Source organism: Asparagus officinalis, chromosome 1 (genome assembly GCF_001876935.1).
Source record: "Asparagus officinalis chromosome 1, Aspof.V1, whole genome shotgun sequence".
Lineage (NCBI taxonomy): Eukaryota > Viridiplantae > Streptophyta > Magnoliopsida > Asparagales > Asparagaceae > Asparagus > Asparagus officinalis.
This window is the reverse complement of record NC_033794.1, coordinates 106,578,164-106,602,633: the sequence shown is the minus strand read 5'-3', so window position 1 is coordinate 106,602,633 and position 24,470 is coordinate 106,578,164. Positions and strand designations below refer to the sequence as shown.

The window sequence follows — 24,470 nt, the reverse complement described above, 5'->3', positions numbered from 1 at the left end:
AAGAAAAAAAAGAGTCATGCTCTGGAAAATTGGGTAAAGATTAAACACTTTTGCTTTTTTTGGATGGATAATGTTCCCTACAGATTCTAGGAGCTAATGTGCAACAGCAGGCACAAAAAAAGGAGGATAGAAGATGTTGATCCTGTTGTTGCTGCTGTTAATGGCCCTCCTGTTGTTGCTGATATGGTAGCTGATACAAATAATGCTACTGGGCTGAACAGTAGCTGATACAAAGCTGTGTATATTGTTGCCGATGACCCGGTTACATTTCTGGTGTTGCGTCTACAAATCTCTTATTTGTATAAAAACTATGTTTCCATGTGCAGATTGCTTTTGTAATTTTTTCTGATGTATAGAATTTTCACTAAATATAAGTGTGTTTTGTGCTTAAGATTTGGAAACTTTGTTTGTTAGTAGTAACCTTTGGTTGGGGCTGTTAGCAATGTATGTAACCAACCTGTCGGGAAGTAAGGGAAGGTGGCAGGGGATTTATGGTATCAAATGCTTGCTTCGTTATATCATATACTTAAAGCGGATATGTTTCAGGTTTAATATGAATCTATAAAATAAACATGAATCTGTTACATTGTTCCTTCTTTCTTTAGTTGTTTTTGAATTTAACATTGTCATAATAACTTAAGTTTTACGCATTACAACAAACATCTGAAAAAGTTTAGATATGGCTCTTTGGGTTCCTCTCTAGCATAATGTACATCTACATGTTTTAGAATGATTTTATGTTAAAGACCGTAAAAGAATAAACAAAAAAAATCTTTTAGGATCCGTGCTTTGCACGGGTCTAAATACTAGTTCTGATAAAATGAGGAGACTTCTGATGAAATCAAGGGACCTAATAACAAGACGAATGATTTGGAGAACAGTTTCAATAAAGCTAAGTACTGAATCTACTGATACGGAAAAGGATCTTTTTAAAAACATAGGAAATTTTTGCTTTTTAACCAAATAATAATACGGGGCTAGGAAGGTATAAAAGGGAAGAAGCGCATCGCCATTTTTAGCCAATTTTCTCTCTCCTCCTGCGTCTCTTTCTACTGTCATTGAGGTCGAGAGAGCTTTCATTTGTTCTCCCTCTAAACCCTAGAGGGGAGGGGAGAAAAAAAAACTCAAGTCTCAATCTCTCTCGTCCGCATCTTCAATCTATGGTAAGTACCTGTAGATCTGACCAGAACCGGAACTTTCTCTAAAAAAAATCTCTCAATTTTGCTGGATTTGCGTTTTCCATGGATTTTTTAAACAAATTTTGGTAAGAGGTTGGGTTTATGGCGATTTATTGTGGTTCTTTGAGAAGAAATGGGAACTCCCGCTGAATCTAGTGAAAAAGGGAAATTTTGATGCTGTTTGCAGTTTTTTTTGAAAAAAAGTTGGTTCCTTTTATTTTTTTATTAGAGTATTTAGCTTTTGTGGGGTTGAATTGTAGTTAGTAGGGGTTACTTTTTGAGCTCTGTGTTATATAATAGATTTATATTAATGTGCAAATTTAGGAATTCTATTTTTTTTTTTTGGTACTGTTTTTATGCTTTTTAAGCGAAATGAATAATTCAAGGTACTAGTTTCAGGTGAATCTGGTGTGCCAAAACTTTTTTCTTGTAAATTCAAATAACTACCTGCTAAGATGGTAGATCTACAAGTTCTTGAGTCTCTTTGGACAGGAAATTCTTGTATTTCAATTAAAAAAATATATACCTATGGTGAACTTTTTTTTGTTCACAAATCGAAAAATTGATGAAGATAACTTTTTAGTTCACAAGTTTTTTTTTTTTTGTTGAACGGCAATTGAACTCCGTGGATGAACAGCTGCAACTATACTACAGATTGTGGATTATTGTTGTTCTTTGATTTGTGTGCTTATGGGATATGTCTTTATATGAAATTGACTGTGTAATTTGAGCTGCGTCATGTCCACTCCCATAAAGTTCATGGTTTTGGTAGGGGAAGTAAATCTTCAATGGGGGATACCGAACATCCCTTAGGCCCCGTTTGGTAAAAGGGTTAATGAAGAGGGGTTAAAGAGAAGGATTAATGCACTTAGTCCATTTGATAATCCGAAGGACTAAATTATTAACCCGTTAAATAAGTTTTATTTTAGCCCTTATGATCAGTTTTAGTGTTTTGGCAAATTATGGAGGGTTAACTCACTTTAAGCCTTATATAGATTTGTTGTGTTTGGCAGGTTAAGAAGGGGTTAAGTCTCCTTAACCCCTCACTTAACCCTTTGCCAAACGGTACCTTATTGTATCATGGTCAATGGTTTCTAACATGTGTGGTTAACTGTACATAAAAGATTATGCAGTGTATGTATGGAAGTAATTAGAGAAATGATACATATGTGTTCTTCATCATGGACTCAGGTTTTGGTTTTGCAATTTAAAGTGGCCACAAGTTACGAAAGTATACAGAGGAATAGATTTAAGCTTACTGATTTATAGACTCTCTTGCTAGAATATACTTTACTGCCTAAGCTACTTCAAGAATTATGTATCCCGTGTTGGAAGGTAAAAGACTCGTGTCACTGATAGAAAGATCTGCTTTATGCAGATTTTCTTATTAGTCCTTTGATGACTTCCAGCTCAGGCATACCCATCTATTTATACTTTGGACGAAGAAATAATTGCTAGAGATATATGTCTTGACGGATACCCATGCTCATAGTAACTAGGCATTTGGCTGAATGTAGCTGTTCTCCGTCTTGTAAGCTTCTTCAGCTTCCATGTCATCCATGTCTCTACTATAAACAAGATCCATAGCACACTTGGCTAATGCTAAGTTTGTTGCTTACTTTGTAGACTTACTCTTTCCTCTACTTCTTGCTATTGCTCTAGTTGATGGTTAGTTAAAGTATGTTTCTGAACAAGGTCTGGTCTGAATGCTAATTTTTATTCTAACAGGTCTTGAATTGCCATCCTAGCTCTGCATTTGATTTGTGAGATTCTATGTTACCCGGGCACTTCTATAATGAAGCCGTACCCGTACCGGACGCATACACTGACACTTTCCCGTACCCAAGCTTCATGGATGTTTCTTGAATATATGCATGCATTTGTTACACCATGTACTCAATTATACGATATATGTGTTAATTTAAAACAGTTGTCAGAGACTTCCTAATATAGCTTACACTTCACCTCCATTTCTTGAAACTAGTTAGATATGGGTCTGGTTCGTTTCAGTCCATATCCAAGTTCAAAACTATATAGTTAATGGGTCGTTTGGATGTCTTGTAAAAACAATGAGTAGTTTCCAATTTATGATAATCAATATGATAAAAGAAACTTTAAAATGTGATTGGAATTTTAATTCTAATGACACATGAAGCGGAAGACAATTATCTCATGTACATTATTAATTCAATATATATATATATGTAGCTGTGTGGTACATTTTAGTTTTGTCGTGTCCCGTACCCGCACACGTACCAGTACTCATACCTGCTTCCATGCAACTTACGTGAGGATCCTGATTTTTGTATTTCAAGACTCAAGACAAACTACCACTACTCACATTGAACATTTGAGAAAATCCTGAAAACTTCATCTGCTAAGCATTCAGATTGGGCATCAATTGCTTAGTACCTTGACCTTAGTAAATTGATTTGAAGACCTACCTAATTCTAAATGCAATGAACTGAAATGATGACCTCACAGATAACAACATTTTGGAATGTAATGAGATATTCTTCATTGCTTACATAATTACATCTCATTTTTATCAGCATACATGTAAAAGAAGCATGGGTTGTATAAATAAACTGATCTAGCAGGGTGTACAGGTTCTTCCTATCTATAACTAAAATGCATGATTTTGCATATTCTGCCCCCAAATATTCATGCTTCCCTTGAGCCTTCTGCATTTTATGTTCGAAGATAAGATTATTTGATGGGAAAAGTATGAACCGTGCTAGACAATTAGTGTTTAAATGTGTCCAGGAAGCGACATGCGTGGCGGTTTCTCAGTAGATTCTTAGAGACTGACTTCTACATGCCTTGCCCCCTTTTTAGTCCATTTATAATTTTAAAAGAAAAGTTTGATATGTGTGGCATAGTCACTGGGGAGCCAACTGTTATGATTATCCTTTTGTATACTTTTTTAAACCTAAACTTGCATAACTTCCTATTGGTAGTGCAGATATATTAAAATATCAGCAATCTCTTAAAGAAGCGGCTGCTAATTCACCACATTCTAGCTGTTGGGAAGAGTCATCATTTTGTATCCTGTATTGCCTCAAGGCATGAGAGAAACAATTTTACGACAATAAATATCGTTATTGCCTAATCACAGAAATATGGGTTCTCTTTCTTTGTGGCTGTGGGAATTAGTGGGGTTTTTTCATTTCTGCTGGAGGAAGTTCTTATTATTATATGTTAGAATGACCATTTAAACGATCCGCTGACATTTAGCTAGATGTTGCCACCCCATTTTCGTAAGACTTCTGGCAAATTCACTTCTTATGTTCATTGATTTACAATATGTGTAACTTATAAGCTGAGTTCTACAGGAATCTCAGTCTACATCAGAAAGGCAAGTTTCCAAAGATTCGCCAGGCAACCATCAAAATAACATAGGTACTGAAGATCCTGCTGCAGATGCGGGTTCAGTATCAATTGCAAGTGGTGATAACAGAAAGATTTCTCGTGAAGATATTGAACTTGTGAGTTAACTTGTTCTTCCCTTCTATAGTCAAACTATGTTTGAAGTAGATGCATGAGGACCAACTTATCTGTAACTCATATTCATATTTCTTCATTAAATTTTTTTGTTGTAGGTCCAAAATCTGATAGAACGTTGTCTGCAACTATATATGAATAAAGCGGAAGTGGTTAGGACTCTCTCTAATCGTGCTAGGATTGAGCCTAGCTTTACGACTCTAGGTGAGTCAATAAATATCTTTCCTGCCTACTGCTTTGCGAGTGAATTTATGAGATTTTGTTCAACCAAAAGTTTCTATTGAACTACTGCTGCTTCTACTACTTCTGAGAAATAGATACATCAGAAAGATTTGATCTCTAGGCCTGTTCATCTTCATTTACTCTTCCATAAACACCTCACCACTTTCATCTTAGTTATCTGGCTGACACCATGGTATTATCCTACCTTAGTGGGGACTGAAAGCTACTATCTACAGGTTTGAGCTTGATATCTCATGGTCAAATTGGACAGCTACAAGCATTTGGTTACTCTTGACCAGTATCAGAAACAGTCATATATTATAAGCATTTGGTGGATCTTGTTCTGGCTCAGAAATACTCCTAACTATAAAAAAGTCGAAGCTGAAGCAAGGACATGGTCCAAGCCCCAAATTTTCTTTTTTGCTTGAATATATAGGAATATCCAAAAAGATTGTCTTAAGCACTAACTCGATGTGTCATCTATGCAAGATATATTGCACGAACATGGACACACTGGCCTAGACACAACACACTGACACATGGAAAATTCTATGAAATACACATGACATCTCTGACATGGTACGACTTCAGTAGAAGTTTTCACGGGATGCATTTTGCGAATTTTGTCCCAACTTGGTTTGATCTCTACTGGTACTTCTGTATGTACTGATGCATGTAAGACCGCTACAGAATATTTTGGCAAACTTCTCATCACATTATTTATATTAGCCATGGTGATTTCAGATAAAGAACCTAACATAAAATTGAAATGGATGCAGTGCAAGATCAATACCTTCAATATTTTGTCTTTTGCATAATGAAATGCCTGTCATTTATCTAATATCACATTTTTCATATAATTTCAGTATGGCAGAAACTAGAAGAGGAGAATGCTGAATTCTTTAGAGCTTACTATATCAGGTTGAAATTGAAAAAGCAAATCATCATGTTCAATCATTTGTTGGAGCATCAATACCATTTAATGAAGTATCCTATGCCGCCTAAGATTCCGTTGGCTCCAATGCAAAATGGGATTCATTCTATGGCTGGTAATATCTCTTGCCCCAAAGTTTTCACTTATAACATGTTTATGAAAGACTAACATAGCTCTGGATAGTCAAGAGAAGCAATGATAAATGGGTCGAGTACCGAGGGAAATTTTTCCTACTTAGAAACGATTGAAAGTTGTATAAACACCAAATAGAATTGTAGGTCAGCTAACCGTATCATACTTTTTGTTGTTTAAAAATGCTAGCAGTTTTGTCAAAGAGTCATGGAATTCTGCTATTTCTTCATTCCTATTTCTCTTCCTCCTTTCCCTGGACCTTTCGCTATTGTGCTGCTCTACATTTTAGGCCACTTTCTTTGTCTGTCATGGTGCAATATAATGTTGCTTGTGCGATATATCAGTGCTTTAGCTTCCACTGTATTAAAAAGTTTAATCCAAATATTGTTCACTTGTCAACATTCTCTTTCTATTACTCTTTTTATGAACAGATCCTTTTGACACCTTATCTCAATAAAAACTTCAGACCTTGTTACCATTTATATGAGAGACACTAAAACCATATAGAAATATATAGGTAGATGGTACTTGGTACCCAGTTAAAGTTTTCGGTTCGACTGTTATCCAGAATCTTGGAAATAGATAACATCTTTCCTACTTCCATGAAATTTGCAATTCTTCTCAATTTCTAAACTTCCTCTACCTCACCTAGCTAGGGTCATGTTATTCATTTCCAAGTTCCAACACGGGCATTTGAATGACACTTGTCTAAGTATAGAAAACCCATATCACCAATTCAATCAGTTGGGTCCTACTGAACTTTGAACATTTTAATCTGACTTAGTACTTTTGTCATTTTACGTGTGTTAAAGGGGGTAAATAGAATTAGTTTCATCATTGTATTATATGCCCATTCCTTAACTTGATACCGTTGTTAATATTGGCTTGTTACTCTGATTTCATTTACAGTATGGATTTTCCATTATGTTTATGTTTACTTATCAATTGCAATTGCAATTATGTATAGGCGTGATTTATTAAGTATACTTCAGAGTTTTTTCTTACGTTTGAAACTTACTAGAATGTGAAAAAGGTTGGCATATTGTAAGAAAATCTTGCGTTCAGTTTATTGGACCAGCATCCAGTAATTTTCTTACACAAATTCACTGTTCAAGGGACTGATAAGAAAAGTACTTCGAAGACATGATGCTATTTACAGATATTTTCTGAAAATATAGATTTTGCTCATTACCTGCAATTTTCTTGACCTAACTACCAAGTGAGAAGTTCCCTTCTCATATTATCATCCTTATTCAATGTCAAACGTTTGCAGTGCAGTTAACAATCTACCAATGGGGTACCCAGTTATGCAGCAGCCTCCAATGCCAGCTGCTGGTCAACCTCATCTTGATTCTATGGGATTGTCAAACTGTCATGTTGTCAATGGAATTCCTGCACCAGGCAATTTCCATCCAATGCGTATAAATTCTGGAAATGAGTAAGAATTTTCTCCTTTTTTTTCCCAATGAAGCTTTTGAGTTAAACCCTGCATTTCTACTTGCAAAGGGTCCTTGTAAAGCTTTAGTCTTAAAATGTAGATGATTTGAAGAGAAATAATAATATAGGGTAATTTACAGCATATCACCCTGAGGTTTGCATGATTGTCAGAAAATCCCCTTGAGATTTTTAAAGCGACACTTTACCCCCTCTTCTACTGTGTACAAAAATTAACTTTGATATAAAAGCTAATGTCACAACTGTATGCACTCCCTCATAAAATATGTTTTTCAGAAAATCCCCTTGAGATTTTTAAAGTGATACTTTACCTCCTCTTCTACTGTGTACAAAATTTAACTTTGATGATTATTTGACTAGACGTAGGAAAAGTTTTTTTCATTTATGTTTAAGGTTAAATCTCTGATAAATTATTTTTCCTATTTCTATTAAAGTATGAGGATGCAAAATGGCACGCCAGAAATGACACCAGCTGTACCCCCATCGAGTGCTATTTCTGCCATGTCGGAAATGGCTGTTAGTCCTGCTTCAGTGGCATCGAGTAATCATTTTCCATTCACTCCATCAGACATAACGGGGATGGGCATGGATGCGTCAGCGCTGGACACAACCTTCACTTCTGATGTGGTGAGCACAGGAGGCTTACAGCTTGGAGCCGATGTTGGTATCGGTTCCGAGAGAGATTCTGTTGGATCTTTGGGGCAGATTTGGAATTTTAGTCTTACTGACCTCACGGCAGACTTGTCGAGTTTGGGAGGTAAGATTATGTTATTATGTGCTTTTTTATATACATCTTAAAGTTTGGTTTTTTTCTCTTGCTATTAATTCTGATAATATCAGTATCATCTGAAGCAACTTCTGATGCTCCATATAGGCATTTATTGTTTTTATGCTAAGCTACAGTATGTTCACTCTTTTCTTTTACGAATTTGACTTTGAGATGTTGTTATAATAAATGCATAGTTTAGGACTGTAATGTAATAAACCTATCTCAAAAGAGTGCCAAATTCTAACTGCCAAAATTTCTCTCACCCCAGATAAAAAACAAAATAACGATAAACACATGCGCGCTTGTGCACACGCAGAGTGGGCTTGTTCACCTGGACCAGAGCCCAACCCACTGACATTTCTGGTTTTTTTATGTTCACGGAGAAAGCTTATATCGGAGGTTACAGAGAGACCCTTAAGGTGCAACTCCTAATAGGCATATTGGTGTTGTGTCATTGCTCAGGAAACTGAAACTAAAACGCATTTTAAACATAATAAAAAGTCAAGCAGGCGACAAATTTATCATAATAACTCGTTAAATGGTTGTAGCTTGGTGTATTATTCTTCTAATCTGAATTTTACGGAGAATTTATAACGGAGTAAATGGATGTACGAAATTGATCTGATTTATGGAGATGTATGGTTCACTATTATGGCGGTGATTTATTTGTCATATAACTAGCTGATTTCATGAAGTTTACATGTTTTTTTTTCCTGCCGTGATCCTAACTCAGATCTTGGAGCTCTTGGGGAATACACTGGCTCTCCATTCTTGCCATCTGACTCAGACATCCTTCTAGATTCTCCAGAGCAGGATGATATGGGTAAAACTTGAACCTCTTCATGATATAATTTCTCTAGTAGCCCATCTACTTATATTTTTTATGCATAAAAAGGTTCTAGTTCTTCATGTTTCGCCTTTGTTATCATTGTAGTTGAGGAGTATTTTGCTGATACCGTCAATACTGGACCAATGTCTGATGAAGAGAAGACGTAGCGAGAATGGATAAATTCAACCTCCATTCTTCCTTTTAAGCATCTAAGCACTGGCACTGTACTATACAGCTGCTCTTCAATCTTGTCGAGCGCAAATCACTGGCATCCATTGCTTTTCATTTTGGGGAATGCGAGTCATTGGCATTCGGGTATGGGTTCACTATTAGGCAACTCAGAGAAGGAAGTTCCTCTAGAAATTTATCTATTATTGTCGCAGAATTAGAATTTTTGTAACGAATGCTTACAATAAAATTGACCAGATTGCTGGCCATTGCATCTATATAACCACGTCTTTTTAGGGGTTTTCTTATGAAAGGTGATTGTGTTAACACCATATGTGGATGCATAATAAATGTGCAGGATAGAGATTGAAGTTTCATTCGAAGGGGACAATGTCACGCCTTTCTGATCTTTTCATTTATTCTGTTAATTAGATATAGTTTTCAAAATAGCATGAGAAAAACGTGTAAAATAGAATAAAATACTGACATCAAACCAACAAAAGAATGCAAGAACTTCTGGCGTGGGAGCATTAACAGATATGAGGAAGGCATCAGAATTGATGCCCATGACTTTTCTTTCGCAGCGCTTGCATTGAGGCTAGGTAGCAAAAACAGCAGGGATGATGGAAATCGTACAATGCTAAAGTCAGCAGTTGAATGATCGGCAATTCTGCAAATTCTGATAACAGCAACAGCAGCACCTGCATTAATTTTTTGATAAAGATGATGGAGATGGTGGTGGAAAGTTAATGTTATAGTATCAACAATGATACAATGCTAAAGTCAGAAGTTGAATGATACATAAGCACTGTAGCAAGAGAGTGGGTGTGGCCGGAGGTGTGACAGAGGATGTGCCTGTAGCGCCACTCTTGTTCAATTTTATGAAATGTTTGGCTTTCGTACACCGTTGTTGGTCCCTGGACGCTTTGGGAAGATGTTAGCATTTGACTTCGCTTCTTGGGGTATCCAAAACACAGAGAGGGATAGCTGCAATCTGTGTCATTGTCGGACACTTCACAAATATGACTCATTCTATTTTGCAAGAAAATAATGAACACGCCATGTATAACCAACCTATATTTCAATAAGGTTATGCGCCTTCGTGGAGTCCTAAAATCCATCACTTCTGACAGAGAATATATATATATATATATATAACTTCACAAATATGACTCATTCTATTTTGCAAGAAAATAATGAACACGCCATGTATAACCAACCTATATTTCAATAAGGTTATGCGCCTTCGTGGAGTCCTAAAATCCATCACTTCTGACAGAGAATATATATATATATACACGAACCATTTTTGGAGAGTCTTATAGAGGATTCACGAACAGACGGTCAAACGAAGATGGTGAACAAGAGTCTGGGGATTCTTATTTTGCAGTTTGGTTGGAGGTTATCCAAAAAAGTGGGGGATCTTGTGCTTTGAGCAGCTGAGTTTGTCCATAATTGCATGCTCACTTAATCGCACCACAAAAAAGGGCATCCTGAGAAAGTATCCATGATCGAGAGTTCCTGCTCTAGAGGTTTCGGAACTTCTTTGAATGAGAACAAATACTCTTCTCGATAAGATTAGTAGATGTTATTGATTATTATTAGAAATCGGTGTGTAAAAGACTGATGATTTGTCATTATTTGTTGACGAGTGACACATAAGGATAAGCCTTACGAGGAAGTCCTATCAAGTTTGATATGGTTGAGGTCTTGAGACGACCGGCAATTCTAAGTAAGTTTTGAAAGCGGGGGTTATTGGTTGGGACATTTTGGGGGATAATAGTATAATTTTGGGGATTCTATTTCAAAATGTTATTCATTAGGACAATGGAACAAGGATAATACTTTTTTGTGTTATTGATTTTTTAAAACACTAGTGAGACAATTACACCACTTGGGATAAAATTACCCCACTCATATACAAAAATTTTATCCCAATAGTAAAAATTTACACCATCCTCCATATTGGAACAATGTTGTTCCACTTTGAAGGCAATTGGGATAATTTTAAAATATTTTTGTATTACTTAACTAATACATGCTAATTATATTATAAATATATGACATAATATATAAAATATAACATATATTAATATTTTAATAACATAATTTAATAACATATATTAATAATATTATATAATGATAATTATAGTATAATGTATTTATTATAATATTATATAATATTTTAATAACATATATTAATAATATTATATAATAACATATATTAATATTTTGATAACATATATTACTAATATTATGTAATATATTATTATATAATATTAATTAGTACATTATATCCTATGATACTATATTATAATATATTATATTAATTATTATATATAGTATAGCATGTTAATCTACTTCTTCATTACTAAAGGAGAACAATCAAAAAGGTCTAATGAACAGTAAATCTTAAGTGGACCAATCAAAAGTGGCCACGTCATACCCTCATACTATTTTTTTTTTGAAAAACCACCAGAACCTCATCCCCCCACCCCACGTTCTCTCTCTCCCCCCACGTCCCCACGTTCTCTCTCTCTCTCTCACAAGATGAACGAAGGGCCTTCCAACACAAATAACAAATTTTTACCCCATTCTTCGCCTCAACTGGATGTTCATCATCAATATGACAATATTATTAAAATATTATATTAAATATATTAATATTATATTATATTAATTATTATATATAGTATAGCATGTTAATCTACTTCTTCATTACTAAAGGAGAACAATCAAAAAGGTCTAATGAACAGTAAATCTTAAGTGGACCAATCAAAAGTGGCCACGTCATACCCTCATACTATTTTTTTTTTGAAAAACCACCAGAACCTCATCCCCCCACCCCACGTTCTCTCTCTCCCCCCACGTCCCCACGTTCTCTCTCTCTCTCTCACAAGATGAACGAAGGGCCTTCCAACACAAATAACAAATTTTTACCCCATTCTTCGCCTCAACTGGATGTTCATCATCAATATGACAACAAAGCCCAATGATATCGAAATCCTCAGAACAAAACGGGCAAGCGAAGAACTCCGCTCGAGGCTCCTCATCGCCTCCATCGACTTCTTCAAACCCTAGGTACAGATCTGAACACCAAAAGCCCCATCAAACAACCACTCAAATCCCCAATCAACCTCACGAACTAGGGTTTCATCGAGGACTCACCGTATCGCGATTGAAGAGCAGATTGATGGCGCTTCGATGCAGCAGACAATCGAGTCCAAGAATCGGGTTCCATCGATTGAATCGCTTCCGAGATCGAACAAATCGAAGGTCAAACCCTAATTATATATTACTAGAAAAATTACAGTTTTTTTAGAAATAATTTATTGGGAAAATGGGGGAAGAAGGAGATGAGTGATAAAAGCCAGAGATAAATAGAAAGGAGGAAAGGGGACAGAACCACCGACCGCGGTGGGTCAGCACTCTCACGGATCTCAAACTACCCATATATTTTGGTCACCAGAACCTTCGTGATCGCCAGCACTATATTTTTGAGAGATCTCTACAATCAAATTCCACATTCTTTACAACAATTTCCAGTTATCTCAATGGTTCATGGGATCAAAGCATCTAAATCCAGGTATACCTACATCAATTCCGTCATGTTAATACCTCATCTTCTTAATTTTCAAATTTTAATTCCTCATATTTACTTCTTTAAGTCTCTTATCAAATTTCATATTCTAATCCATAAATTTCAATTAAATTTCCTCAAATTATATCTTTTAATCTTTATCCTTAAATTAGTAATAATCAAATTTCCTATTTTAATTTCTGATTAGATTTCATAATTTAATTTCTACTCAATGTTGCAATCTATTTCAATTTTTTTTGATTACATAATCATATTTCATCTTATGATCCTTAAATTAATACGCAATTTTTTTTCATAGGTAGTTGACCGCATCAAATTTCATAAGTATGACATTTGTTTGCCCTCAGTTTTGATTGCTTTGGTTTTATTCTCTATTTTGTGGTGAGTAAGGAGTAGAGAATTGTCCCTACCACGAATCTCTTATGAATTTATAGCATGCAGTGTATTTGCGATATTAAATTTTTTATTGTGAATGCTTTAGATGTCATACATTACATGGACTGTAGTGGTTTGCCATTTAATTGTATGGATTAGTACATTGCAGGTTATTACTAGGTGGCAAAGATCTGCTTGCAATGGTTCCTACTGGCTTGCAAAAATGCAAGAAATGTTAAGAACAAAAGTAGAAATACACAGCATGCTATAAATTCATAAGAGATTCATGTTGCTTGCTAAGGACATTTCTCTGTGCTTTACTCACCAGAAAGAAACAATAGAACCAAAGCAATCAAAACTGAGGGCAAGCAAATGATATAGTTATGATATTTATGAAATTTAAATGTTTTAGAGAGTCAAATTTTCATTTTACCTCCTTAATGAATGTGAGGTTTTAGCAGATTTCAATGATGTGTTCTGACTTGAAATTAATTACTTTAATGTCAAATTTCTCCCTTCTGTGATTGCAAATACCATGTCCAAAACTGTCAAATCTAATAAAATCCCAGTTACAACTAAGACATGTGTGTAAACATTTGTTTAAGCTTCACTTACATGACCACAAAGACTAAACATTTGTCATTGCATAATAGATAAGGAAGTTTGACTCTCTCCTAGCAAATAAGACATCATAAAAGTGAAAAATTGCAAATTAAGCTTAAGAATTTAAGACAATGATCATAGAGTGTGACCTGTACAAGTTCCATCCAAATGTGCTGTTTGTTAATTATATTCTTAATATGCTTCATGTTCATCCATTTTACAGTCAAAGGAATGATTTATACATAAACATAACTCTCAAATGAAAAAGGAAATCATTTGACTAACCTCCTTATGTATTTGCAAATATTGCTGAAGCCAAATGCTTCAAGTTTCATGCAAATTGTGATGATATGGAATTGTACCTCAATTTTGTGAACTTTGGAACAACATGAGGTAGCTATTTAATTTGAGATGTCGTGATTGATTTTGTCTGTTGTCTTAGTATATTCTTATGGCAAGTAATTTGCGAGTCTTTGTGGTCTATGTAATTATGAGACTTTAAACGCTATCATGGATCTACCATTATGTATACAAATATATGCAGTTGAGCCATATGGTGTCAGACAATTGGTAAGTATGTTTTCGTAGAATTGGAAATTAGATTGTACAAGTATATTAGCTTTTGAATAATTAAGAACATCCTGAGCTAGATCCAGTCCTTTTGGTTTCATTTTCTTCTATTTGTTGAATTTTGGAATAACATGAGGTAGCTGTTTAATTTGAGATGTCGTGATTGATTTTGTCTGTTGTCTTAGTATATTCTTATGGCAAGTAATTTGCGAGTCTATGTGGTCTATGTAATTATGAGACTTTAAACGCTATCATGGATCTACCATTATGTATACAAATATATGCAGTTGAGCCATATGGTGTCAGACAATTCGTAAGTATGTTTTCGTAGAATTGGAAATTAGATTGTACAAGTATATTAGCTTTTGAATAATTAAGAACATCCTGAGCTAGATCCAGTCCTTTTGGTTTCATTTTCTTCTATTTGATCTACTTTTACATAAAGAATATTTCCTTTGTGCAATGGATATTGAAGAAAGGAAAAATAAGTTGTTTGTTATTTTTTGTATTATGCTTAAGAATTTCAATGGATTAAAATAAATTAACATAGATTAGTTTTTAATTTTGTTCTTTTTAATTTATTTGAACCGAAAGTTATGTAAGTTGTGTTGCTCTTATCACACAAAAATTCAGTGTATACTGAGTTTTATTTGTTATGCTCATTTATCATTTTTAACAATGTTCAAATATATCATTTATTATGTTTAACATGATACCAAGATCATTTACTATGTTTAACAATGTTAGTTTATAAAAAATCAAACATACCTTTGGTTAAATTATATTCATTTATAAGCCAAACACTGAAATTATTTAAACAATACTAAATGAACTAATGAATCAAACTTGATCGCATATAAATTTCAAGTACTAAATGAACTGCTTTGGAGGTAATGATCAAAATGATGAAGCAAAGTTTAGGAACCCCAAATTTGTGTCCTTACTGAACCACTTGAGATTCTACCTCCCAGAAATACATCCTTCTCTTGAAAAAGTAGTGCTTCTCGATGATGATGTTGTTGTCCAAAAGGATTTAACTGTTCTGTTTTCGCTAGATTTGCATGGTAATGTGAATGGAGCTGTAGAGACTTGCCTTGAAGGATTTCATCGGTTCTACAGGTATCTTAATTTCTCAGATACGAGGATTAGCGCTAAGTTTGATCCTCAAGCTTGTGGATGGGCAATCGGGATGAATATTTTCGATCTGATAGCATGGAAGAGAGCTAATGTAACATCTCGATATCACAACTGGCAAGAGCAGAATGCTGACAGAATGCTTTGGAAAACTGGCACGCTTCCCGCTGGGCTTCTAACATTCTATGGTTTAGTCGAGCCATTGGATAGAAGATGCATGTGCTTGGTTTAGGCTATGACTTGGAGATTGATGATAGATTAATAGAGAGTGCTGCAGTGGTGCACTTCAATGGGAATATGAAGCCATGGCTGAAGTTAGCAATCAGCAGGTATAGGCATTTGTGGGAACGGTATGTGAATTTTGCACATCCATACCTCAAAGATTGTTTTATGCACTGAAGCAATGCGATTTTTCTTTGCTTCGTTCATGTTTTTGTTTAGAGTGCTAAAATTTTAGATTTAGATTTATTATATCTTATTTCCCCCATTGTTATCACAATTTCTCTTTTGTAAGTGTCGGGGAAAAAAAAGAAATGGTATGTATACAATGAAATAGTGTCCGGTTTGTTGGATCATATGGTTCCGGGGTAATTCATTTTGGAGGATATTACAATAATTTTTGAGATAGGAAATATAATGCCTTTTGAGTCGTGGTAATTCTGTAATATTTTTCTTTTCTTTTCTTTGAGACAAAGGAAATTCTGTAATTGAGTTAAGGTTTTGGAATGTGATTGTATATCAGAGAATTTTACAAATATCATCGGTGTTTTTTCTTGAAGTATTGTGAGAGTGAGGCTCTTTGCTTGGGTAACGCTATTTATAATCTTTATTTGATCTATACCATGCATTTTGCTGTGAAAAATTGGTAAAACTTAAAAACAACATATCTTTGTTAAGAAGATAAATGTTATGTAGTTTTCGTGCCTTAAGCTGTACGGATACTTTACTTGAATTCCTGAAATCAGGTTGTTCCTTGCTCTGAAGGCTTCGCTGCTAGAGAACCAGATGGCGATAAATAATCAGCAGTACCAAATGTAAATATGCCTCGGATTTTTCTTTCTTTCATTTGTGTGATGAAGGGACATTCATCATATCGTTGTTCTTTCATACTAATTAGGAGCAGGAACAAGCTATTATATCCTTGAAATCTGATATCGAATAATAAAAAAAACAAATAGTACCCATATACTTCATATCTAAAGCAAATATTTTATTTTGGTAACATGTTTACTATTTTCAGAAAATCTTTTAGAAACCGTGCTTTGCACGGGTTTAAATACTAGTATAATATAATATAATATAATACAGTATAATAATTAATAATAGTAATTTGTAAGTATAGTACAATATATTATATTTTAATATAAAATAAAATAATATTTATACTATAATAATATACTAAATAATATACTAATCCAATTGGATAAGTTAATTTAGAAGTAATTAATAGATAAAATTATTTTTTAAGAAGGTGTCACATCATCAATTATCCTACATGAATTGTCAAATCAAAGGCTTAAATTATCTCATTATCCCACTTTACCTCACTCAAAATATCCCTCAACTTTTGACAAATCAAAACCCTAAGGGTCCACGCCGGTCAACGCGTACCCTAGGTCAACGCCAGTCAACGCGTTGCGACAAAAGTCAATGTATGACGATTCAAAACCCTAAGGGGGGGTTAGTCACCTATAACTTAAAATTAGAACTGGGATAATCTGTGGGATAAAATTTTAAGGTGTTAGTCACATAGAACTAAACCTAGAACAAAATTTTAAGGTGTTAGTCACATAGAACTAAAACTAGGATAAAATTTTACAGTGTTAGTCAAGCAGAACTTTAACAAAACTAAAATTTGGATAATTGTACAAAATTATCCCATTTTTTTTATTTTTCTATACAAAAATGAGAGTTCTAGTCTCTCAAATTATTCCAAGTTTTAGCTTGGAACTATGTGGTAAAAAACTAGAACTCGTATTTATTTTGTTATTTTTTATTTTTTTCTTTACTTATTTCCTATTATGGTTATCACCATCATTAGACCATCATCATAATAATAATTGTCAATATCTTATAGTCTAACCAAAAGTTATTTAATAGTAACGAACATTCTTGTAAGCAATTATCAATTAATAATAGTAAGTTTAAAATACATAAATAGTATTTATATCTTCAAAATGCATAAATATATACTTCATGATTATAAAAATTTATCCCATGTTATTTTATCAAAATATCCTGCTTCATAAAATTGTTCCTAGTTATCCCACTAAAATATCCCACTAGCGAAATATTATTTCACTTTAACAATTATCTCATTTTGCATGAAAATGTCCCAATTAACTAACACCCCCAAAGGGGTAAAATTGTTACATTGGAACAATTTTCCCACTTGGCCCTAATTTGTCTCAACCAATACCCCCAAGCAAGCATTATCGTTGTGCGCTATTCGAGGTGAGGCATCTTGCTTGAGTCATTCTTCACTAAGGAGTACTGCGATTAAGTTGGTGAGTATGGTAAGGTAAGCAACAAGACGAATGAGATTTTGAAGAAGCTGGGTGATAAAGCACATCGGCTAAAGCTGTCTAGCCATGAAAACCTCGGATGTTTTCGATTTGATGCATCTGATACCGTATGTAAACATAATCATAATTCCTCTATAATTAATTAGAAGACATGGATCGTAGAACTTCATGATAATCACAAATATAAGATGTTTGAGACCATACCTTGAGCCGTGCTATGAACCCTTAGAGAATTAAGACCTTGGAGAAGATTGCTTTCTCTCTCTAATCCTTCTTTAAAACCAAGTCCTTTTCATTTCGAAGTTAATTGATGGTGTAGAGAAATTATGTGCTTAGGTTTCTTTATAGGAAGAGAGAGGAGCAACTATCCGGTAGTTAATAAAACTACCCACCCACACATGTTCCATCAACATGATTAAAAACATGGGTGTTAGTTAATTAACTACATGATCATGGTCATATTAAGTACTTTTCCATAACCAATAATCCTCATAATAATATTAATATTATTTAAACCTTATACTTAATTTAATATATGACACAGGCCATATATTTCTTACACCGTATGCTGTCAGTGACAAGCTCATCTGAGGAGGTCGAGGTGAGCACTCAAAGACAAGCTTTGCTCATGATGGGGAGTATGATTGAGCCATGGAGGCGTTCCTAGCCTACATACATGGACGAGTCCGACCCTATAAGAGTTAAAACATCGCGGGACGTCAAACTCGGCCGAATGGCGAAAAAGGCCGGTTGACTTGAAGGGCCAGATTTTTGAAATTCCATCCTCTTGGTGCTCGAAATCGCGGTCAAAGATTTTCTTTCTATTTTAAGCGCAGGCTATTCGAAGGGGTCAAACAAAGTTTGTTTTCGTTGAAATTCGATATGGAGAATCTTGATTTCCTAATAGAATGATATCTTCCATTTTTGGTTATTATTATATTTTCTTTTTCAAGCTATAAAAAACTATTCCCCCCCCCGCGAAAATATGTCGTCCCTTTCCTTAATTCCCAGCACCAGATGGGAATCCTCACTCGCTCCCTCACGTGGCCGTGTTTCCGGCGCGGGAGATGGGCCACCTCGGTCCCATTGCAAATTGCCGGAGCAAGCAGGCGCCTCTCCGACCCCACAACCTCTCGGGTCACCTCACACCCTCGGACCGGAAATCAAACCACCCAGCCCAAGGGCCGTACTCGATCCGTTGAGGCCCAGAAGTCCAGAGCCCCCCCCCCCCCCTCACCCCCTCCTAGTCACACATGCCACCCGCCTGTGCCGTCGCCTCGCACGCTCCGTTCCCGCCATCTCCTCCGTCCTTCGTCGCCTCGAGAAGTCTCGTAACCTCGTCGTGTTTATCGCGACATTTTTAGCGCTAGCTGGCACCCTCGATGCGGCCAAAGAAGTTGGCGTTCCCGGCGACATATTCTTCCCTCCAAACTTCTTGACCCTCTCTTTAATCCTTCAGCTGCCGGAGCTCGACCGGGAGTTTTCGTACGAGTTCAGGGATTTGACCGAACCCGTTATGCTACCGGGTTGCGTGATCATACCCGGTAAGGACATCCTCCACCCTCTTCAGGACAAGAAGGATGAGGTAAACAAATGTCGAGATGCTGGAGGAGTTTTGGCGGACACTTTTGATAAGTTTGAACCGGAGGCAACGAAAGTTTTGAAACGAGCTGAAGAAGGTAGACCGCCGGTTTATTCGGCTGGACCGCCGAGCTGGAGAGTGTGGTTAACAGTGTACCGATGATGGCTCGGCCGTATATCCTGAGCAGAGACAGAATGGCGCCGTAATGTTGGCTGAAGATACAAAGATTACGCTGAAGGTAAAGTTCAAGAAGGATGGGATCGCGAGGAGGGAGGAGATATCGGAGGTGGTGAGGGAGTTGATTGAGGGCGGGAAAGGGAAGAGGGTGAGACACAAGGTAAGGGAGCTGCAGGAGGCAGGAGCCAAAGCTCTAGAGGTGGAGGGGAGATCATACAAGGCTCTTGCCGATGTTGCTAAGAAATGGAAGGAGGGGTAGTTACGGTTAAATTTTTTTCTCTTATTCGTTTTTTTTTTGTGTGTTAATGTTAGCGGTTTTTAAAAAATAATAATAATAGGATGAAAGTATAAGAACCAACTTCAAGTTCAATCTACACAGAAATCACTCTTAAAGAAAGTTCATAATAGGATGAAAGTATAAGAACCACCTTCAAGTTCAATCTACACAGAAACTACTTTTAAAGCAAGTCTCCATTGAAATCAACCACCTTGACCTATTTTCTAGTTAATTTTTTATTGAACTTCACAAATTGCCCTTGAAAAATATACCGGATATAATGTTAACTTTTTTTTGCTCAATGAAAAGATTTTATTCATCAACCAGTATGAGAAATTATGTACATCAAGATCTCAAAAATGTTTTTGAGATATCAAAACCTGTAACCAAAAGCTCTAAAGAAGAAAATATAAGCAGAGCATTTACAATGAGTTTAACCAGGCTTTATTTTCAGCTGAGATCTATGAATTCAGATTTGAGATCAGAATATCCATCTTTATGTCCTTGATCAAACATTACATGCTTCTATGTCACCTTTGGTTAATATTACAGGTTACGTGTCTCGCGCATTTACTTTTAAGAGCATTTTGCAGGTTTCAGTTGAAATTTCATCAAAAATTAGGTTAAGATGGTTGAATGCAACTGGAAACCTCTTCAAAGACGGTTTCTGTATAAATTGAACTTCAAATATGATTTTTGTATTTTTACCCTATTTAAAGGTGGTTTTTAATTTGGAAAAAAACCCTAATGCTTATTTTCAATTTGGTTGCTATGTAGATTGTGCCTATATTGTTTCTTATCTACATAGAATCATTGAAGCGGCTTTTTTTTTCCTTAAAGAGGTGGCACTGTTATACTAATAATTGAAAAAGCTTTTTGTTGAAGCCTTGATATCTCGATTTTGCGTACTTAATCAGTTGTAATTAATGAATTAACTATTAATTATCCGATCAATTTGCACCTTCAAGGCTATGCTTGCTTTTGTGATAGCGATGAAGGTACTATTTTAAAATAGTCCAGGCTCAATTTTACTCTTCTTTATTCTTTCTTTTCGCGTCCTTAATTTTTAACGTGGTTTTTTCCGCCGCATCATTTCGGCTGCTTTTGTTTTTTCGCTGCATCGATCGCCACTAACGTTGCAAACAATAATGTAGGGAGACCTCGTGATTTTCAAGCAGGACTATTTCCCTTATATCTTCTTCTTTTTCGGTTTCTGGTGGAGAATATTGTTTCCCGCTTATACAAGCCACATGGATCGGTACTATACGCGTCGTTCGGACCCCGAGTGACCCTGTTGAGTTCTTTCCCAAAGGGTTCGCTGAGAGGACTAAAAATGCAGGACTTGTTGCGTCAACTTAATTGGGCTGCTCAGGTTGAGGTCTTAGCACATGGATCAATCGGAGGGTTTCTGGGACATTGTGTATGGAATTCGACGCTGCTGGAGAGTGTGGTTAACAGTGTACCGATGATGGCTCGGCCGTATATCCTGAGCAGAGACAGAATGGCGCCGTAATGTTGGCTGAAGATACAAAGATTACGCTGAAGGTAAAGTTCAAGAAGGATGGGATCGCGAGGAGGGAGGAGATATCGGAGGTGGTGAGGGAGTTGATTGAGGGCGGGAAAGGGAAGAGGGTGAGACACAAGGTAAGGGAGCTGCAGGAGGCAGGAGCCAAAGCTCTAGAGGTGGAGGGGAGATCATACAAGGCTCTTGCCGATGTTGCTAAGAAACGAAAGGAGGGGTAGTTACGGTTAAATTTTTTTCTCTTATTCGTTTTTTTTTTGTGTGTTAATGTTAGCGGTTTTTAAAAAATAATAATAATAGGATGAAAGTATAAGAACCAACTTCAAGTTCAATCTACACAGAAATCACTCTTAAAGAAAGTTCATAATAGGATGAAAGTATAAGAACCACCTTCAAGTTCAATCTACACAGAAACTACTTTTAAAGCAAGTCTCCATTGAAATCAACCACCTTGACCTATTTTCTAGTTAATTTTTTATTGAACTTCACAAATTGCCCTTGAAAAATATACCGGATATAATGTTAACTTTTTTTTGCTCAATGAAAAGATTTTATTCATCAACCAGTATGAGAAATTATGTACATCAAGATCTCAAAAATGTTTTTGAGATATCAAAACCTGTAACCAAAAGCTCTAAAGAAGAAAATATAAGCAGAGCATTTACAATGAGTTTAACCAGGCTTTATTTTCAGCTGAGATCTATGAATTCAGATTTGAGATCAGAATATCCATCTTTATGTCCTTGATCAAACATTACATGCTTCTATGTCACCTTTGGTTAATATTACAGGTTACGTGTCTCGCGCATTTACTTTTAAGAGCATTTTGCAGGTTTCAGTTGAAATTTCATCAAAAATTAGGTTAAGATGGTTGAATGCAACTGGAAACCTCTTCAAAGACGGTTTCTGTATAAATTGAACTTCAAATATGATTTTTGTATTTTTACCCTATTTAAAGGTGGTTTTTAATTTGGAAAAAAACCCTAATGCTTATTTTCAATTTGGTTGCTATGTAGATTGTGCCTATATTGTTTCTTATCTACATAGAATCATTGAAGCGGCTTTTTTTTTCCTTAAAGAGGTGGCACTGTTATACTAATAATTGAAAAAGCTTTTTGTTGAAGCCTTGATATCTCGATTTTGCGTACTTAATCAGTTGTAATTAATGAATTAACTATTAATTATCCGATCAATTTGCACCTTCAAGGCTATGCTTGCTTTTGTGATAGCGATGAAGGTACTATTTTAAAATAGTCCAGGCTCAATTTTACTCTTCTTTATTCTTTCTTTTCGCGTCCTTAATTTTTAACGTGGTTTTTTCCGCCGCATCATTTCGGCTGCTTTTGTTTTTTCGCTGCATCGATCGCCACTAACGTTGCAAACAATAATGTAGGGAGACCTCGTGATTTTCAAGCAGGACTATTTCCCTTATATCTTCTTCTTTTTCGGTTTCTGGTGGAGAATATTGTTTCCCGCTTATACTCTCTTTTAGCATCAAGGCATAAACTATAAGGACAAATTTTTAAAACCAACCTGTTTATCAAAAAATTCCCAAAAAAAAAAACTATTTTAAACTTAATTTTAAAAACCGATCCAATTGGCTGAAACTGGGTCGGTTTTTAAAAAAAAGTTCCAAAACTTCACGGGAATTGAAGTCCCGTGAAGTTTTGTTATAAACAAAACTTCACGGGACTTCAACTCCCGTGAAGTTTGGGATTTTTTTTTTCAAAAACCGACACAGTTTCAGCCAACTGAGTCGGTTTTTGAAATTAAGTTTGAAATGAGTCTTTTTTGGGGAATAAAATTCAAAACTGATCGGTTTTAAAATTTTGTCCTAAACTACAAATCACTCATCCCTTTCGCTCGATTCATCAGTTTGTTTATTTCTGTAGGGTTTCTGCGTGGACAAGCTGCCTACATTTTGCAGCCTTTATACTAAATATATGTAGGGGTGTCCAAAAAGCCCGCGGCCTGGGCCCGGGCCCGGGCCCGGGCTCGGCCCGGAACAGTACCAACAACGGTCAAAAAACGATCAAAATGTGAGGTTTTTTTGGTCATTTGCCTAGGGGGCTGCCTCTATAAATAGAGGGGGTTTTCACTTCTTCTCATCACACCAAAACTCTTCTACTTCTCTCTAATACTCTCTTATACAATATTATACTCTCTTATAATCTCTTATATTTTCTAATACTTCTATCAAATGGCTTCTGAATGTGATTATGAAGAGCAACACCTATCTCCTACCTATCCAGAAATGAGTCCTCCTACAACAACTACTCCTCCTACCGGTGTTAATCCTGAATCTGGTGGCGACGAATCTACTGCACCAAGAGCTCCTAAAAGGCCGAGATCCGATGTGTGGAATTTTTTTGGGAAGATAGACGTCACCAAGGATGAACACGGTATGATCATCTCCCAGAAGGCAAAATGTGCGTTGTGCGGCCAGGTTTTCCAAGCTCATCATAAGAGCGGCACCAACCATCTCAAACGTCATATAGGAAAACACAACAAAGGCCAGAATCTTCAAGGTGATATCCGGCAGTCTATGATTTTCCAATCCTCCTCTTCTGGTACCTTCGGTAGTTGGAATTATGACGCTGCCCGAGCTAGGAAATGCGTAATCAGGTTTATTGTTCTTAAAAACCTGCCGTTTAAATTAGTAGAAGATGATGAATTTAAAGATTTGTTTAGAGATGGTTTTTATCCTGCATTTACAAAATTTTCTTGTCAAACCTGTCAACGTGATATTTTAAAATATTATCAGGAGGAACAAGGAAAAATGATTTCCTATTTTAAAAATTTAAACTGTAAATTTTCTTTAACTTTTGATATTTGGACATCTAGAGTACAAACTGGTTATTTATGTATCACAGCACACTGGATTGATGAAAATTAGCAAATGTTTAAAAGAGT

General features: G+C 35.7%; 2 protein-coding genes and 1 pseudogene across 8 annotated transcripts; all 3 read left to right on the top strand.

Annotated features, from left to right (window-relative positions):
- Positions 1,009–9,504, top strand: LOC109828870. 6 transcript variants are annotated; one of them, XM_020395842.1, is made up of 9 exons: positions 1,009–1,163; positions 2,907–3,070; positions 4,514–4,666; positions 4,781–4,886; positions 5,771–5,953; positions 7,249–7,408; positions 7,860–8,182; positions 8,928–9,017; positions 9,129–9,504. In XM_020395842.1, exons 2-9 carry the CDS (start codon positions 3,053–3,055, stop codon positions 9,188–9,190), a joined length of 1,095 nt encoding a protein of 364 aa, XP_020251431.1. In that variant the 5' UTR covers positions 1,009–1,163; positions 2,907–3,052; the 3' UTR covers positions 9,191–9,504. The 6 variants fall into 6 exon arrangements, with proteins under 6 accessions (XP_020251431.1, XP_020251432.1, XP_020251434.1 ...); XM_020395845.1 differs by having other exon boundaries at positions 1,010–1,163; positions 2,907–2,941; XM_020395844.1 differs by having other exon boundaries at positions 1,010–1,163; positions 2,907–3,016.
- Positions 12,699–15,733, top strand: LOC109843656 (probable galacturonosyltransferase 11). 2 transcript variants are annotated; one of them, XM_020412614.1, is made up of 2 exons: positions 12,699–12,777; positions 15,396–15,733. In XM_020412614.1, exons 1-2 carry the CDS (start codon positions 12,753–12,755, stop codon positions 15,704–15,706), a joined length of 336 nt encoding a protein of 111 aa, XP_020268203.1. In that variant the 5' UTR covers positions 12,699–12,752; the 3' UTR covers positions 15,707–15,733. The 2 variants fall into 2 exon arrangements, with proteins under 2 accessions (XP_020268203.1, XP_020268209.1); XM_020412620.1 differs by having other exon boundaries at positions 12,713–12,777; positions 15,460–15,733.
- Positions 21,369–21,778, top strand: LOC109838875 (annotated as a pseudogene).

What these genes read in the sequence shown, in the direction of transcription:
- LOC109828870 (XM_020395842.1), top strand. An exon ending in GCCTAGCTTTACGACTCTAG is followed by an intron (nt 4,887 to 5,770) that starts GTGAGTCAATAA and finishes ATATAATTTCAG; the next exon opens with TATGGCAGAAACTAGAAGAG. An exon ending in TCCAGAGCAGGATGATATGG is followed by an intron (nt 9,018 to 9,128) that starts GTAAAACTTGAA and finishes TTATCATTGTAG; the next exon opens with TTGAGGAGTATTTTGCTGAT.
- LOC109843656 (XM_020412614.1), top strand. Translation starts at nt 12,753, where the DNA reads ATGGGATCAAAGCATCTAAATCCAG. An exon ending in ATCAAAGCATCTAAATCCAG is followed by an intron (nt 12,778 to 15,395) that starts GTATACCTACAT and finishes TGTTTTCGCTAG; the next exon opens with ATTTGCATGGTAATGTGAAT.